At 37.4% G+C, this 17,512-nt stretch overlaps 1 protein-coding gene across 1 annotated transcript in view; it reads right to left on the reverse strand.

The window, feature by feature from the left end:
- Window positions 1–17,512, reverse strand: part of CENPI (centromere protein I) — a 78,506-nt gene that overhangs the window by 21,695 nt on the left and 39,299 nt on the right. The window contains exons 12-15 of the mRNA XM_019436060.2: window positions 14,587–14,678; window positions 12,973–13,090; window positions 12,821–12,885; window positions 7,812–7,906 (exon numbers count right to left, since the gene is read on the reverse strand). Coding sequence (XP_019291605.2) covers window positions 7,812–7,906; window positions 12,821–12,885; window positions 12,973–13,090; window positions 14,587–14,678 — 370 coding nt within the window. The remainder of the gene's footprint in view (window positions 1–7,811; window positions 7,907–12,820; window positions 12,886–12,972; window positions 13,091–14,586; window positions 14,679–17,512) is intronic.

The raw sequence follows: 17,512 nt of genomic DNA on the forward strand, positions 1-17,512 counted from the left end.
AAACAACTCCACAAGCCTGGCAGTGTGCAAGTAGCCCAGACAGGGGCCACACCATTCCACAGTGAGTCCTGCCCCTGGGAGAGGGGAAGATAAGGTACATACAAGTCTGACTGTGGCCCCATTGGTGGGTTGGGGACAGACATCGGGTCTGACTGCAGCCCCCCCCACCAACACAAGTTACTCCAAATAGCACAAGGGAAGTGCCCTGCAGTTCCGTGCCACCCCAAGGACTATCCAAAATGATGAAACGGAAGAATTCGCCTCAAAACAAACTCTAGGAAGTAGCGACAGCTAATGAATTGATCAAAAACAATTTAAGCAATACAATGCAACAAGAATTTAGAATAATAGTCATAAAATTAATCACTGGGCTTGAAAAAAGTAAAGAGGACAGCAGAGAATCTATTGCTACAGAGATCAAGGGACTAAGAAATAGGCATGAGGAACTAAAAAATGTTATAAATGAGGTGCAAAATAAAATGGAGGTGACCACACTTGGATTGAAGAGGCAGAGGAGAGAATAGGTGAATTAGAAGATAAAATTATGGACAAAGAGGAAGCTGAGAAAAAGAGAGATAAAAAAATCCAGAGTATGAGGAGAGAATTAGAGAACTAAGTGATGCAATCAAACAGAACAATATCCGTATCAAAGGAATTCCAGAAGAGGAAGAGATAGAGAAAGGGACTGAAGGTGTACTTGAACAAATCATAGCTGAGAACTTCCCTGATCTGGGGAAGGAAAAAGGCATTGAAATCCAAGAGGAAACGAGAACTCCCTTCAGACGTAACTTGAATAGATCTTCTACACCACATATCATAGTGAAACTGGCAAAATACAACGATGAAAATTCTGAAAACAGCTAGGGATAAACATGATCTAACATATAAAGGGAGACCGATAAGACTAGTGATGGATCTACCTACTGAAACTTGGCAGGACAGAAAGGAATGACAGGAAATCTTGAATGTGATGAACAGAAAAAATATGCAGCTGAGAATCCTTTATTCAACAAGTCTGTCATTTAGAATAGAAGGAGAGATAAAGGTCTTCCCAAACAAACAAAAACTGAAGGAATTCATCACCACTAAACCAGCCCTACAAGAGATCCTAAGGGGGATCCTGTGAGACAAAGTACCAGAAACATCACTACAAGCATGAAACCTACAGACATCACAATGACTCTAAACCCATATCTTTCTGTAATAACACTGAATGTAAATGGGCTAAATGCTCCAACCAAAAGACGTGGGGTATCAGAATGGATAAAAAAAACAAGGCCCATCTATTTGCTGTCTGCAAGAGACTCATTTTAGACCTAGGACACCTTCAGATTGAAAGTGAGGGGATGGAGAACTATCTATCATGCTACTGGAAGTCAAAAGAAAGCTGGAGTAGCCATACTTGTATCAGACAAACTAGACTTTAAATTAAAGGCTGTAACAAGAGATGAAAAAGGGCATTATATAATAATTGCAGGGTCTATCCATCAGGAAGAGCTAACAATTATAAATGTCTATGTGCCAAATACGGGAGCCCCCAAATATATAAAACAATTACTCACAAACATAAGCAACCTTATTGATAAGAATGTGGTAAATTGCAGGGGACTTTAATACTCCACTTACAACAATGGATAGATCATCTAGACACAAGATCAATAAAGAAACAACAGCCCTAAATGATACATTGGATCAGATGGACTTGACAGATATATTTAGAACTCTGCATCCCAAAGCAACAGAATATACTTTCTTCTCGAGTGCACATGGAACATTCTCCAAGATAGATCATATACTGGGTCACAAAACAGCCCTTCATAAGTATACAAGAATTGAGATCATACCATGCATACCTTCAGACCACAATGCCATGAAGCTTGAAATCAAACACAGGAAAAAGTCTGGAAAACCTCCAAAAGCATGGAGGTTAAAGAACACCATACTAAAGAATGAATGGGTCAACCAGGCAATTAGAGAAGAAATTAAAAAATATATGGAAACAACCGAAAATGAAAATACAACAATCCAAATGCTTTGGGATGCAGCGAAGGCAGTCCTGAGAGGAAAATACATTGCAATCCAGGCCTATCTCAAGAAACAAGAAAAATCCTAAATATAAAATATAACAGCATACCTAAAGGAACTAGAAGCAGCACAGCGAAGACACCCCAAACTCAGTAGAAGAAGAGAAATAATAAAGATCAGAGCAGAAATAAACAATATAGAATCTCAAAAAACTGTAGAGCAGATCAATGAAACCAAGAGTTGGTTTTTTGAAAAAATAAACAAAATTGATAAACCTCTAGCCAGGCTTCTCAAAAAGAAAAGGGAGATGACCCAAATAGATAAAATCATGAATGAAAATGGAATTATTTCAAACAATCCCTCAGAAATACAAGCAATTATCAGGGAATACTATGAAAAATTACATGCCAACAAACTGGACAACCTGGAAAAAATGGACAAATTCCTAAGCACCCACACACTTCCAAAACTCAAACAGGAAAAAATAGAAAACTTGAACGGATCCATAACCAGTGAAGAAATTGAATCAGTTATCAAAAAATCTAACAAATAAGAGTCCAGGACCAGATGGCTTCACGGAGGAATTCTACCAGACATTGAAAGCAGAGATAATACCTATCCTTCTCAAGTTGTACCAAAAAATAGAAAGGGAAGGAAAACTTCCAGACTCATTCTATGAAGCCAGCATTCCTTTGTTTCCCAAACCAGACACAGAGCCAGCAAAGAAAGAGAACTACAGGCCAATATCCCTGATCAATATGGGCGCAAAAATTCTCAATAAGATACTAGCAAATCGAATTCAACAGCATATAAAAAGAATTATTCACCATGATCAAGTGAGATTCATTCATGGGCTGCGGGGCTGGTTCAACATTCACAAAGCAATCAATGTGATACATCACATTAATAAAAGAAAAGACAAGAACCATATGATCCTGTCAATCGATGCAGAAAAAGCATCTGACAAAGTTCAGCATCCTTTCTTAATAAAACCTTCGAGAAAGTCGGGATAGGAGGAACATACTTAAACATCATAAAAGCCATGTATGAAAAGCCCACAACTAATATCATCCTCAATGGGGAAAAACTGAGAGCTTTGCCCCTGAGGTCAGGAACAAGACAGGGATGTCCACTATCACCGCTGTTATTTAACATAGTGTTGGAAGTGCTAGCATCAGCAATCAGACAACAAAATTAAATCAAAGGCATCAAAATTGGCACAGATGGAGTTAAGCTTTCACTTTTTGCAGATGACATGATATTATACATGGAAAACCTGATAGACTCCACCAAAAGTGTGCTAGAACTGATACATGAATTCAGCAAAGTTGCAGGCTACAGAAATCAGTTGCATTCTTATACACTAACAATGAAGCAACAGAAAGACAAATAAAGAAACTTATCCCATTCACAATTGCACCAAGAAGCATAAAATACCTAGGAATAAACCTAACCAAAGATGCAAAAGATCTGTATGCTGAAAACTACAGAAAGCTTATGAAGGAAATTGAAGAAGATATAAAGAAATGGAAAAACATTCCGTGCTCATGGATTGGAAGAATATTGTTAAAATGTCAATACCACCCAAAGCAATCTACACATCAATGCAATCCCAATCCAACTTGCACCAGCATTCTTCTCGAAGATAGAACAAGCAATCCTAAAATTCATATGGAACCACAAAAGGCCCCGAATAGCCAAAGTAATTTTGAAGAAGAAGACCAAAGCAGGAGGCATCACAATCCCAGACTTTAGCCTCTACTACAAAGCTGTCATCATCAAGACAGCATGGTATTGGCACAAAAACAGACACATAGACCAATGGAATAGAATAGAAACCCCAGAATTAGACCCACAAAAGTATGGCCAACTAATCTTTGACAAAGCAGCAAAGAATACCCAATGGAAAAAAAGACAGTCTCTTTAACAAATGGTACTGGGAGAACTGGACAGTAACATGCAGAAGGTTGAAACTAGACCACTTTCTCACACCATTCACAAAAATAAACTCAAAATGGATAAAGGACTTGAATGTGAGGCAGGAAACCATCAAAACCCTAGAGGAGAAAGCAGGAAAAGACCTCTCTGACCTCAGCCGCAGCAATTTCTTACTTGACACATCCCCAAAGGCAAGGGAATTAAAAGCAAAAATGAACTATTGGGACCTCATGAAGATAAAAAGCTTCTGCACAGCAAAGGAAACAAGCAACAAAACTAAAAGGCAACCGACAGAATGGGAAAAGGTATTTGCAAATGACATATCGGACAAAGGGCTAGTATCCAAAATCTATAAAGAGCTCACCGAACTCCACACCCAAAAAACAAATAATCCAGTGAAGAAATGGGCAGAAAACATGAATAAACACTTCTCTAAAGAAGACATCCAGATTGCCAATAGGCACATGAAAGGATGCTCAACGTTGCTCCTCATCAGGGAAATACAAATCAAAATCACACTCAGATACCACCTCACGCCAGTCAGAGTGGCTAAAATGAACAAATCAGGAGACTATAGATGCTGGAGAGGATGTGGAGAAATGGGAACCCTCTTGCACTGTTGGTGGGAATGAAAACTGGTGCAGCCGCTCTGGAAAACAGTGTGGTGGTTCCTCAAACGATTAAAGATAGATCTACTCTATGACCCAGCAATAGCACTTCCAGGGATTTACCCAAGGGATACAGGAGTGCTGATGCATAGGGGCACTTGCACCCCAATGTTTATAGCAGCACTTTCAATAATGGCCAAATTATGGAAAGAGCCTAAGTGTCCATCAACTGAAGAATGGATAAAGAATTTGTGGTTTATATACACAATGGAATACTACTTGGCAATGAGAAAGAATGAAATATGGCCTTTTGTAGCAACGTGGATGGAATTGGAGAGTGTTAGGCTAAGTGAAATAAGTCATACAGAGAAAGACAGATACCATATGTTTTCACTCTTATGTGGATCCTGAGAAACTCAACAGAGGACCATGGGGGAGGGGAAGGAAAAAAAAAGGTTAGAGAGGGAGGGAGCCAAACCATAAGAGACTCTTAAAAACTGAGAACAAACTGAGGGTTGATGGGTGGTGGGAGGGAAGGGAGGGTGGGTGATGGGCATTGAGGAGGGCACCTGTTGGGATGAGCACTGGGTGTTCTATGGAAACCAATTTGACAATAAATTTCATATTTAAAAATAAATAGATAAATAAAAGAATCACCTTTTAATTTTTTTTTTTAACGTTTATTCATTTTTGAGACAGAGAGAGACACAGCATGAACGGGGGAGGGGCAGAGAGAGAGGGAGACACAGAATCGGAAGCAGGCTCCAGGCTCTGAGCCATCAGCCCAGAGCCCGACGCGGGGCTCGAACTCACAGACCGCGAGATCATGACCTGAGCTGAAGTCGGACGCTTAACCGACTGAGCCACCCAGGCGCCCCAAGAATCACCTTTTAACAACAACAAAAAAAAAGGATCCTAGGTGGGTGCCTGGGTGGCTTGGTCAGTTGAGCATCAGACTCTTGGTTTTGTCTCAGGTCCATGATCTCATTGTCTTTGGGATGAAGCCCCACATTGGACTCTGCCTTCCCACTCTCTCTGTCCCTCCCCCACACTCACGAACTCACTCTCTCTCAAAATATAAATAAATAAACATCTTTAAAAAATAAAAAGAGGTTCTTTGATTGGAATTTAGTATTTTTGAAAGAAAATATAGAAATGGAAGCCTCCTCTATCGGGTTACCTGAAGATTTACACTGCAAATTGGCGAAAGATTATAAATGCAAACACAGTATCTTTAATAGAACTGAGATGTTTGAAGAGGTTAAACATTTAATTTCCTCATAATCGTGGTTCTCAAACTTTAGCTAGCATCAAAATTATCAAAGTTTTTGTTAAAACATAGATTACTAGGCCCTACATCCAGAGCGTATTTCAGTTGTTCTAGGATAGATCCTGAGACTTTGCATCTCTAAAAAGTTCCCAGTGATACTGATGCTACTGGTCCCCAGTCATCACTTTGAGGAGCACAGCCTTACAAGAAACTTTCACTACCCATAATATTCTATATCCTTCTAAAAGTGACCAGACATATGTGATATATGGACACACTACAACAATGAATATGAATAACTAAAAACAATTTCTAGGCAACTCCCAAGCTTTTATTCACCATGTTCCTCTCAAAGGAGGAGATCACTATAGGTATAAGAACACATAGGAAAATAGGAGCTAATCTAACCAAGCTAACCACTAACCACGTGCAACTGAAGCTAAGGGATCCCTATGCTTAAATAAACTGTGACTGATAATGTAAGGAATTTGAATGCTAATTAGATATTTGAAGATATTAACTAATTTTATAAGTCAAAGAAAGACAAATACCATTATGATGTCACTTAGATATGGAAAAACAAAAGAAACGAACAAAGAAACAAAAAACAAACAAACAGAAAAAGCCTCATAGAGAACTTATGACTGCCAGAAGAGATGGAGGTCAGGGGGATGGGCAAAACAGGTGAAGGGGATTAATAGGTACAAACTTTCTATTATAAAATAAGTCATGGGGATGAAAAGTATAGCAAAGGGAATATAGTCAATAATATAGCAATAACTTTGTAGGGTGACAGATGGTAACTACACTTATCTTTTAAGTTTATTTATTTATTTTGAGAGAGAAAGACAGCATAAGCAGGGGAGGGGCAGAGAGAGAGGGAGAGACAGAGAATCCCAAGCAGGCTTCGCACTATCAGCACGGAACCTGATTCAGAAGCTCAAACTCACAAACCATGAGATCATGACCTGAGCCGAAATCAAGAGTTGGATGCTTAACCAATTGAGCTCCCCAGGCACCCCATAACTATACTTATTGTAGTGAGTACTGTATAATATATAGAATTGTCAAATCACTATGTTATACACCTGAAACTAATATAATGTTGTATGTCAATTATACTTCAGTTAAAATTTTTTAAATGATGATAAAATAAAGCTATTCATTTTTTGGTGTTATACTGCTATCATTTTTCAACAGTTGAAATGATGTGTGGGTTTTGCTTTTTCCTTAAAAAAACCTAGAACAAAAGAAGAAAATGAGGAGTGTTATAAATTAGAAAAAAAAAATTAATCATGACCTGATAACTGTTAAAGCTGGATGATGCATACATAAGGATAACACTGTACTATTTTCTGTCCTTTTGAATATGTTTGCATTTTTCTATAAGAGTGTTTTTAAAATTAATGTTAAAAAATAATGTGGCTGATAATACAGGAGAAGCCAAAGATTTTATGTAGAAAGAGTAAAAAAGGGCACATTTAACAATAATCAACATAATGGAAAGCTGGGGTTCTTTTTTTTATTTTAAAGTGAAAAGACATTAATGTACGTAACCAAAATACATCAGAGAAACCAAAACCAAAACTGTACAGAAAAATTACAGATTTTCCTAACCATCATCAGAACTGACTTTACATGTAAGTAAGAACATATTTTATAAAGTGAGCTAAACTGAATGGAAGCCAAAGATGCAAGTTTTAACATCAGTTCTCCAATGTTTTGCTATAGTAACTCTTGTAAGTCACTTAGAGGATTAGGGGTTGGTTTCTGATTTATATAATTGAACTTGAAGAATTTAGCATCCCTCACAAGATTACAGGGAAGAAAAGCGAAAAGAAACAAAAACATTTTTGTTAAGAAAGCTATGACTACGTATTTACAATAAGGTCTCGTGCCATACTATTAAACTCTATCTGCAAACATTTTAATGCAGATCATCTCTTGTGGAGTGTTGTAAGAGAACTCACAGAGGACTGTCCATCACAGGTTTCATGTGGATGTCTGTAGAAAGCCACAACAGCCAATTCTGCAGTAGTTCTTTCAGACTCTGGAGAACACTACACTGAGGAATCAAAACAAAAAAAAAAATCATTCATAAAACCATTCAGACACACTACAGTGTCGAGAACAAATTAAAACCAGAGGCTTGGCGGTGGAGATGACTGCCTCTAATTCAAAACCTAATAGCTGCTGCTCCAGCCTGATCAGTCTCCAAGAGACAGATGAATGCCAAGTACAAGATTATATTGTCATTTTCTCTACAAGACTGCCCCCAGCTTATCAGCCCAGGAACAGACTCTTGTTTCTCTAAATTACATTAATTTATAACATATATTACATCTTCAAATAAAGTATCACCCACCCCTTACTGTCTCCCCTTAGATATCCTTTAAAGTTGCTATAGAAATGAGTTTCCCATCCATTTCACCTTGTGTCACAACTGCAATTTACTCCCTTTTTGACAGTCATAAACTTTATCTTACCTTCTGTAACTGTGGAAAACAAACAATTCTAGTCATTCTCAGGCTTTGCCTTGATTTCTCAGGGTCTCATTTACATACAAATACAGTCTTGACAGAAGTGTGCCCAGAGCATTAATAAGAATAAATCATAGTATCTATAAATTTGAAAGCTATCCATATCATCCCAAAACCTAATACAGGAAACCTTTATTACATATCCTTAACAACAGGGGGAGAGCATTCGCACATATCCTTAACAAATAATGGCCTAGATACTCTTTGAATATCTCCAGTGATAGGATGCTCACTTCACAGAATAGTTCAATTAATACTTTTTAAAGAAACTGACACCTTGCATTCAGGTTATAAATATGTTCAAGTTGAAAGTGACCTTGGAATCACCTAAAACAATGTTCAATTTTGGTGTCAACCAAGGATTTAAACATCTGAAAAGGTAGTAAATATTACCATGTCATATTCAGAAAACTAAATCCTTTCATTCCCCACTCACTTATTCTAATCCACGCAGTCCCCATATTAAAGTCATGAGATTTTTATGTTTATGAGAGGAACATGGGTTAAAAAAAAAAAGGTTGAGAAGCACAGCTCTACCCTATATAAGAACCTTCTCTACATAAATATCCCCAGTAGATACACCCACTAAGCCTATGCTTGACCTATTCTAACACCAGGAAATATACTACCTCTTAAAGTCCTTTATTCCATTTTGAGTTTCCTCTATCTATAATGAGATACTGCCGTGGGGTGCCTGGGTGGCTCAGTAGGTTAAGCAACCAACTCTGGATTTCGGCTTAGGTCATGATCCCAGGGTCGTAGGATCGAGTCCCACATTGTGCTCCATGCTGAGTATGGAGATCTCGCTTAAGATTCTCTCTCTCCCTCTGCTCCCCACCCCACTCTGGCATGCACACACATTCTCTCTAAAAGAAAAAAGTTTCTTAAAAAAAAAAAGATACTGCCCTATATCTAATACTGCCTTCTGAAGTCACATAGAGATCTGCTCCTTCCATGGGACAATCTATCAATTATTTGAAAAGAACCACAAAATATTCATCTTTTTTCCTCCAGGCACAATATTCCTGCTTCCTTTACTATCCCAAGCTAGAAATCTTGAAGTCATCTTGTGTCCTTCATGCTTCATTTCATCACCAAATCCTATCATTTTTTCTTTTCAAAATGCCCAACTTTTCCATTCCTTCCAACCCCCCTGTAACTACCTAGCCCAGGCCTTCACATCTGTAAGATTACTTTATCCTCCTAGTCAGTCTTCTTTTTCTAGTCTCATCTCCCAAACCCCCATTCTTTCTCTATGGCTACCAGACCTTTGTTACTTAAGTACTCTACCCATTATATCCATCTTCCCTCAAAGAACCGCGTATGGCAAAGGAATAGCAGTACATAACAAGGTCTTAAAAATGTTCAAACTCTTTCCTTTTACCCAGTAACTTCACTCCTGGAAATGGATACCAAGAGAAGAAATCTGTATTATGAAGATGAGCAATATAGTTATCTATACGTACAAAGAAACAAATTAGAGATAATAACAGAAAAAGGATTAAATACATTATTGTGAACTATGACTAGGTATTGACTATATTTGACTAATTCTGGATTGATTTTTTTGAGAGAGAGAGAGAGGGAGAGAGCACGTGCAAGTTGGGGAGGAGGAGAGGGAGAGAAGACGTCTCAAGCAGGCTCCATGCCCAGTGTGGAGCTTGATCCCACGACCATGAGATCACGACCTGAGCTGAAATCAAGAGTCGAACACTTAACTGACTGAGCCATCCAGGCTCCCCTGTATTCTGATTTTTATTTTTATTTTTATTTTTTTTTTTTAAATTTTTTTTTCAACGTTTTTTATTTATTTTTGGGACAGAGAGAGACAGAGCATGAACGGGGGAGGGGCAGAGAGAGAGGGAGACACAGAATTGGAAACAGGCTCCAGGCTCCGAGCCATCAGCCCAGAGCCTGACGCGGGGCTCGAACTCACGGACCGCGAGATCGTGACCTGGCTGAAGTCGGACGCTTAACCGACTGCGCCACCCAGGCGCCCCTGTATTCTGATTTTTAAATTTATGTCCACTGTTTTTGTAATTATATAGGAGATATAAATCAATGTGGACAAAAATTAGAAAATTAACATGTCAAAATGAAAAAAACACTGTTACAGTGGATTTGTGGGATTTTCTCAACCAAAATTCTTCAAGAAAAAAGTTGTTTACTGATAGGCACAACTAGCTAAGCACAAACAAAAGCACTGAAGATGTGAAACTATTAGAGTTTTAAACATTATTTATTATGTTAAGCTGGGTAATCAAGCTATACAATAGCTAAGGTGATAATAAGTCATTAAAAGCCTCATAAACTCTACTCTGTTTTCTCTTTTGCCTTTTAAAAGCCTCAAAAACTGGAGCACGTGGGTGGCTCAGTTAAGTGTCCAACTTCCGCTCAGGTCATGATCTCACAGTTCGTGAGTTTGAGCCCTGCATTGGGCTCTGTGCTATCAGCACAGCTATCAGCCTGGAGCCTGCTTCAGATTCTGTGTCTCCCTCTATCTCTGCCCCTCCATCCCTCCCTCTTTCTTTCTCTCTCAAAAATAAATAAACATTAAATAAATAAAATAAAAGCCTCATAAACTAACTGAATTTTTAGCTAATTCTACCACAGGTCACATTGCTGTTATCCTTAGCCACTTTCCCAGAATAAAAACCCTTTGATCACTTAACCTTTCTTGTACCCTATACTTCTCTGTGCTTCTTTCCCTCTTTCATTGATCTCAACCTTCCCAAATCTTTCAATTCCAGTTTCCATAACTTCTATTCCATGATAATCTAAACCTATACCTTCATATTCTTCAAAGTATGCTTTCCCTCTTCTTATTCTAGTCATATCCTGGCTCTCCCTCCCCACTCGAGGACACTTTTCTCTGAATACATTTCCATATCTCCCTCCAATACCTGGAGGTAAGCAATGACCTAGCTTCCCTGCTAACATGAGAAAAGAATGTAAGCCCATTCTTTGAGAAGGTAAATATAAAATCAGAAATGAATCTCCCTTTAAAAGGAAAGAAATCTGGTTCTGCCCCCATGATTCCACTGAAACTCCTCACAAAGGTAGCACAAAACTTCTGTATTATCAATTCCAAAAGAAACTTTCTTTGGTCCTTATCTTTCTGGATCTTCCTGGGATATACGGCAATATTCTTCCTTCACTACTTCTTGATATCCTGTATTCCTTTTGTTTCCTTGGCACTACTGTTCTTCTGGCTCTTTTCATAGCTCTTGAGAAGGTTCCTTCATAGACTCTCCTTTTCAGGTAAGTGTTGAGTATTCCCCTGAGTTCTGTCCTTGGCCCACCATCTGTTTCCTTTCTTCTAACCCTTCCTCTCCCCAGCCTCCCACTCTCAAATATAAATATATGTATGTGTGTATAAATGCATATATAATTACTAAGTTGGACCATATGAAATTAACACTGATCAAATACTTTTGACCTACAAAATGGCAATTTTGTATGGTTCAACCTAATATTTATAGATAAATAGCTCCCTAGAATAATGGAATAAGAGAAGAGATAAAGAATGACTCAATTACAAGATAGGAAGAAAATCACAAAAAGCTGCAAAATGAAGTCTCTGAAGATGTTGGCTGGGGAGAAGTGGTAGGTATTGTCATGTGAATGATGACGTTGGTCAGGTAGTAAGTATAAATAATATAAATTAACCTCAAATCCAAGTTAATGTGACAGGTAGTTAATAAAGTACCATTTGATTATGACAAATACTAAGCAGGACAAGACATTTTTACTGTAAATGTGGCCAACAGTAAGTGACTTAAGGTGAAAACAATGTTACAAAAGAAATACTCTTTATATTGTCACTCTTCTGAAATAGGAATAACCATTCTATACAAAAGTGGCTCTCAGACTCAGTTGGGTAGAACTCTTGGAACTCAGTGGTCTTTTTGGAAAACACACCAAAATAGTAACACATTTTAATTTTATATAAGGTTGGAACAATTTTATTAGCAGAAAATAAGAATGTTATAAATATACAGTATGAATGTCACAGGGGATTTTGTTTGTTTTGGCCATTACTGTATTCCCAGTGTCAAGAAGAGCATCTAGCACATGGTGGGTGTTCAATAAATATTTGTAAAATGAGTAAGGGTATCTATAAAAATATCAAACACAACAATCAAACTAAGTATGGTTAAGTATTTCCCAGTTTGTTTTTATTAATACTAATTTGCCACCTGTTCATTTACTTTGTCACCTGCTACAAGTGGAAGCAGTTCAGGAAAACTGTATGCAACAAAACCTTTACAAAAGAAAATTCTATGCATTAACTTTGACTTGAGTGATGTAGCATCTCGAATCCAGATCCAAGGGAATCCTGGTAGAAAACCACTGCTTTAATGTGGGTTTGGAATTATGTACCACTGACCATAAAACCATACTTCCTATTTAATCTAAGCAATACAGTATTCTCTTACCTTGAAATAAATGGTTGATATAAAGAAGAGCTGTGCTAGATGGTCAAAAAGAAGTGGTTTCACCTCTAGGAATTGAAGAAAAAAGATTATTCAAGATTCCTTTTAATAATATTACAATGAATTAAAGGACTCCAAATTTTCATGATACATACCAGAGAAGCTACTAAAAGGAATCCAGCTCACAAGCTGAAGGAACTGTGATCGACAACAGAGGCCATCCCAGAGAGGAAGGCTCTTATACAGGAATGTTTCACAGGAATAGAACCCCTCCTACAACACAAGTCCATAGTAATAACTCATATAAACCTCTTCAGTCCATAATTACTCTCTAAGCAACCAGTTTATTCTGTGCTATAGTTCTTTTAGACCAAATTTTTTGTCATCAATATAATAAAAGCCTTGGGTTAAGTGCCAGAGTTCCTCATAAAAAGGACCAGATGTTTAATACTTGGATACATTACCATCTTCACCAACATAGTTTTCAAATACCATAAAACATCAGTTAGAAAGAAGGTAAAAAGACAAGTTATGTAATGTTTTTAAAGATAAATGAAATTGTACTACTCTGGAGTATATGCAGTCACTTGCACAGTCAATAAGATGTACACAATGTTATAACAGGGCTGTAATTTCTTTAGAGGCCATAGACCAAATTCAAACTCTGGGCAGCTCCATCAGGAGGAATACTGAATGTATATGTTGCTTATATTTCCACCAAAGAGAGGATCCAGGGCTTTCCTTTTTTTTTCCTGTGTTGCCCTGGGCCTTAAATAATGGCATGCACCAGGACTCCATCTTAGACCTCCTTCTCATGACATGAGTTCTCTGGACAATATCATCTATAACATAGCTAAAACCAGCACCTATATAATGAGGAGTCCTGTAGTTTAAATCTCATTCCTCAGCACTAGACTCATTATCTAACTGCCTACTGGGTATGACCTTTTAGATATCCAACAGGCATCTTTTAAGTCAAAATTCTTTCCTTCCAAGCCTGCCTGTTCCTTCTACATTTCCCTTTCTCACTGAATGCCATCATCATCCTCCCAAGCAGGAAACCTAAAAGTCTACCTAAATTCATCCCTTTACCCTCACCACCATAAAAATCACATCCAACTTCCAATTCAATGGTCTCACACCAAACCCTTAAGATTTATTCAACACATTTATTGGGCATCTTTTTTGTATCACATACCAAGATGAGCAATTGTACGGGAAGAAAATTTAGACATAGTTCCCCCTGACCAGGAGCTTATGTGTGAAAACAGAGATGCTGCAAGAGACAGGATACAGGTAAACACAGTGAACTAAGAGCACATAAAACAAACATCTAAACCAGACTAGGGCAATGAGTATAGGCTTCTTGATGGTGCTGAGTGGCAGCTTAAAGTACAGCTAGGTTACTTACGTAGGCCAAATAATTAATTGGCTAGTACATTAAAAAATATTTACTGATTATGAGAACACAGTAGACCTATGAGATCTTACCAATGAATTCAACTGAATGCATTCAGTTACATCTTCAGTTTGTTCTCTTAAATTACAGCCCTTTCTCTCTTATTCGCATGATTTAACAAATTCTTTCTTCAAATCCAACAGTACAGAGATAAACATCAATTCAATTCAAGTCTATTTATAACGAGTTTTGAAATGAGTAAATACAGTTTACAAATGATGCCGAGCACTAAAGAAAAGGCATTCAATGGATATCTAAATAAATTTTAGAAAGAAGTGGTGGCATGAATATGAAGCAAGTGGAATCTTACTTGTAAGAAGTACTCTGCCCTGATGATAGTGTCCAGTAAGTTGGCAAATTCTTTTCCATGTTCATAATCATTCACCTTGTACCAAATACACTCTGGAGCAGAAATATTAAACATAAGCAACTGGTTGCATGACAATAAAAACTATACAAAACATAATTACCACTACTCTAAAATGACAAATGATAAATATAAACAATTAATCAGTCTTATACATCCTGATACATCCTAGCCAACTTGCACTGCAGACTGTAACAGTTATGAGGAGTGAGATCGATGTTCCTCAAGAACTTCATGACATAGGGAAATCTTACAGTGAAAAAATAAACTAGTAAAATTAACATACAATAAATGTGATTAGCTTAAGTCACATAGTAGTCCAAGAGAGTATAAATGTATGAATTAAAAGTTTTAGTATAACCCAAACTTCAACTAGGGTGAGATGGGGATAATCTCCGAGTGGTAGGACTCTAGTAAGTGGTAATCTAATAAAATATCACATCTTATCTAAAGAAAAACTGAGCAGGAGAAGGAGAGTTAGCCTGGAACTAAAACCAATTTTGAACACTAGAAAAAAGTCAGGAGTTGCTTACCCAGGAAAGAAATGATCTGGTCAACAGAAATACGATCTCTAAAGAAACTGATCCACTTGGAAAAATTAAATTCTCAGGTCTTACTAGGGCCTGGATGAAAAACTCCCTTACTGCTCTTTCCTCAATTCTGTAATTAAGAACTCTTCCGATGACTAATTTGGCTCCCATCTACACTGACAGCAGAGACGAGATATTATTGTTGGCAGAAATATGTAACATGAACATGTTACCAAAAATAATTCTTTTTTTATTTTTTAATTTACATCCAAGTTATTTAGCATATACTGCAATAATGGTTTCAGGAGTAGATTCCTTAATGCCCCTTACCCATTAAGCCTATCGCCCCCTCCCACAACCCCTCCAGCAACCCTGTTTGCTCTCCATATTTAAGAGTCTCTTCTGTTTTGTCCCCCTCCCTGTTTTTATATTATTTTTGCTTCCCTTCCCTTATGCTCATCTGTTTTATATCTTAAAGTCCTCATATGAGTGAAGTCATATGATATTTGTCTTTCTATGACAGGCTAATTTTGCTTAGCATGATACCCTCTAGTTCCATCCATGGAGTTGCAAATGGCATGATTTCATTCGTTTTGATTGCTGAGCAATACCCCATCATATATATATGTGTGTGACACACACACACACACACACACACATATGTGTATATATATACACATATATGTGTATATGTGTATATATATGTGTGTGTGTATATATAGATATATATATAGATACATATATATAGACACATATATATATACATATATATGTATATACATATATATGTGTCTATATATATGTATCTATATATATATATGCCACATCTTCTTTATCCATTCATCCATCGATGGACATTTGGGCTCTTTCCATACTTTGGCTATTGTTGATAGTGCTGTTATAAACACTGGGGTGCATGTGCCCCTTTGAAACAGCATACCTGTATCCCTTGGATAAATACCTAGTAGTGCAATTGCTGGGTCATAGGGTAGTTCTACTTTTAATTTTTTGAGGAACTGCCATACTGTTTTCCAGAGTGGCTGCACCAGTTTGCATTCCCACAAGCAGTGGAAAAGAGACCCTCTTTCTCTACATCCTCGCCAACATCTATTGTTGCCTGAGTTGTTAATGTTAGCCATTCTGACAGGTGTGAGGTGGTATCTCATTGTGGTTTTGATTTGTATTTCCCTGATGATGAGTGACGTTGAGCATTTTTTCATGTGTCGGTTGGCCATCTGGATGTCCTCTTTGGAGAAGTGTATATTCATGTCTTTTTCCCATTTCTTCACTGGCTTGTTTTTTGGGTGTTGAGTTGGTAAGTTCTTTATAGATTTTGGGTACTAACCTTTTTTCTGATATGTCATTTGCAAATATCTTCTCCCATCCTATCAGTTGCCTTTCAGATTTGCTGATTGTTTCTTTCAATGTGCAGATTTATTTTCATGAGGTCCCAATAGTTCATTTTTGCTTTTGTTTCCCTTGCCTCCAGAGACGTGTTGAGAAGTTGCTGCAGCTGAGGTCAAAGGGGTTTTTGCATGTTTTCTCTTCTAGGATTTTCATGATTTCCTGTCCTACGTTTAGGTCTTTCATCCATTTTGAGGTTTTTCTTGTGTATTGTGTAAGAAAGTGGTTCAGGTTCATTTTTCTGCATGTGATTGTCCAGTTTTCCCTGCACCACTTGTTGAAGATACTGTCTTTATTTCATTGGATAATCTTTCCTGGGTTGTCAAAAATTAGTTGGCCATACATTTTGGGTCCATTTCTGGGTTCCCTATTCTCTTCCATTGATCAGAGTGTCTGTTCTTGTGCCAGTAACATACTGTCTTGATGATGACAACATTGTAATACACCTTGAAATCTGAGACTGTGATGCCTCCTGCATTGGTTTTCTTCTTCTAGATTACTTTGCCTATTTGGGGTCTTTTCTGATGCCACACAAATTTTAGGATTGTTTGTTCTGGCTCTGTGTAGAATGCTTGTGTTATTTTTATAGGGATTGCATTGAATACATAGATTGCTTTAGGTAGTATTGACTTTTAACAATATTTGTTCTTCCTTCCCAGGAGCATAGAATAATTTTCCATTTTGTTGTGTCTTCGTCCACTTCTTTCATAAGCTTTCTATAGTTTTCAGTGTATAGATTTTTTTACCTCTTTGGTTAGATTTATTCCTAGGTATTTTATGGGTTTTGGTGCAATTGTAAATGGGATCAATTCCTTGATTTCTCTTTCTGTTGCTTCATTGTTGGTGTATAGGAATGCAACTGATTTCTGTGCATTGGTTTTATATCCTGCAACTTTGCTGAATTCATGGATAAGTTCTAGCCATTTTTTTTTGGT

Source organism: Panthera pardus, unplaced genomic scaffold (genome assembly GCF_024362965.1).
Source record: "Panthera pardus isolate Hobbes unplaced genomic scaffold, ASM2436296v1 HiC_scaffold_27, whole genome shotgun sequence".
In the NCBI taxonomy this organism is placed as follows: domain Eukaryota; kingdom Metazoa; phylum Chordata; class Mammalia; order Carnivora; family Felidae; genus Panthera; species Panthera pardus.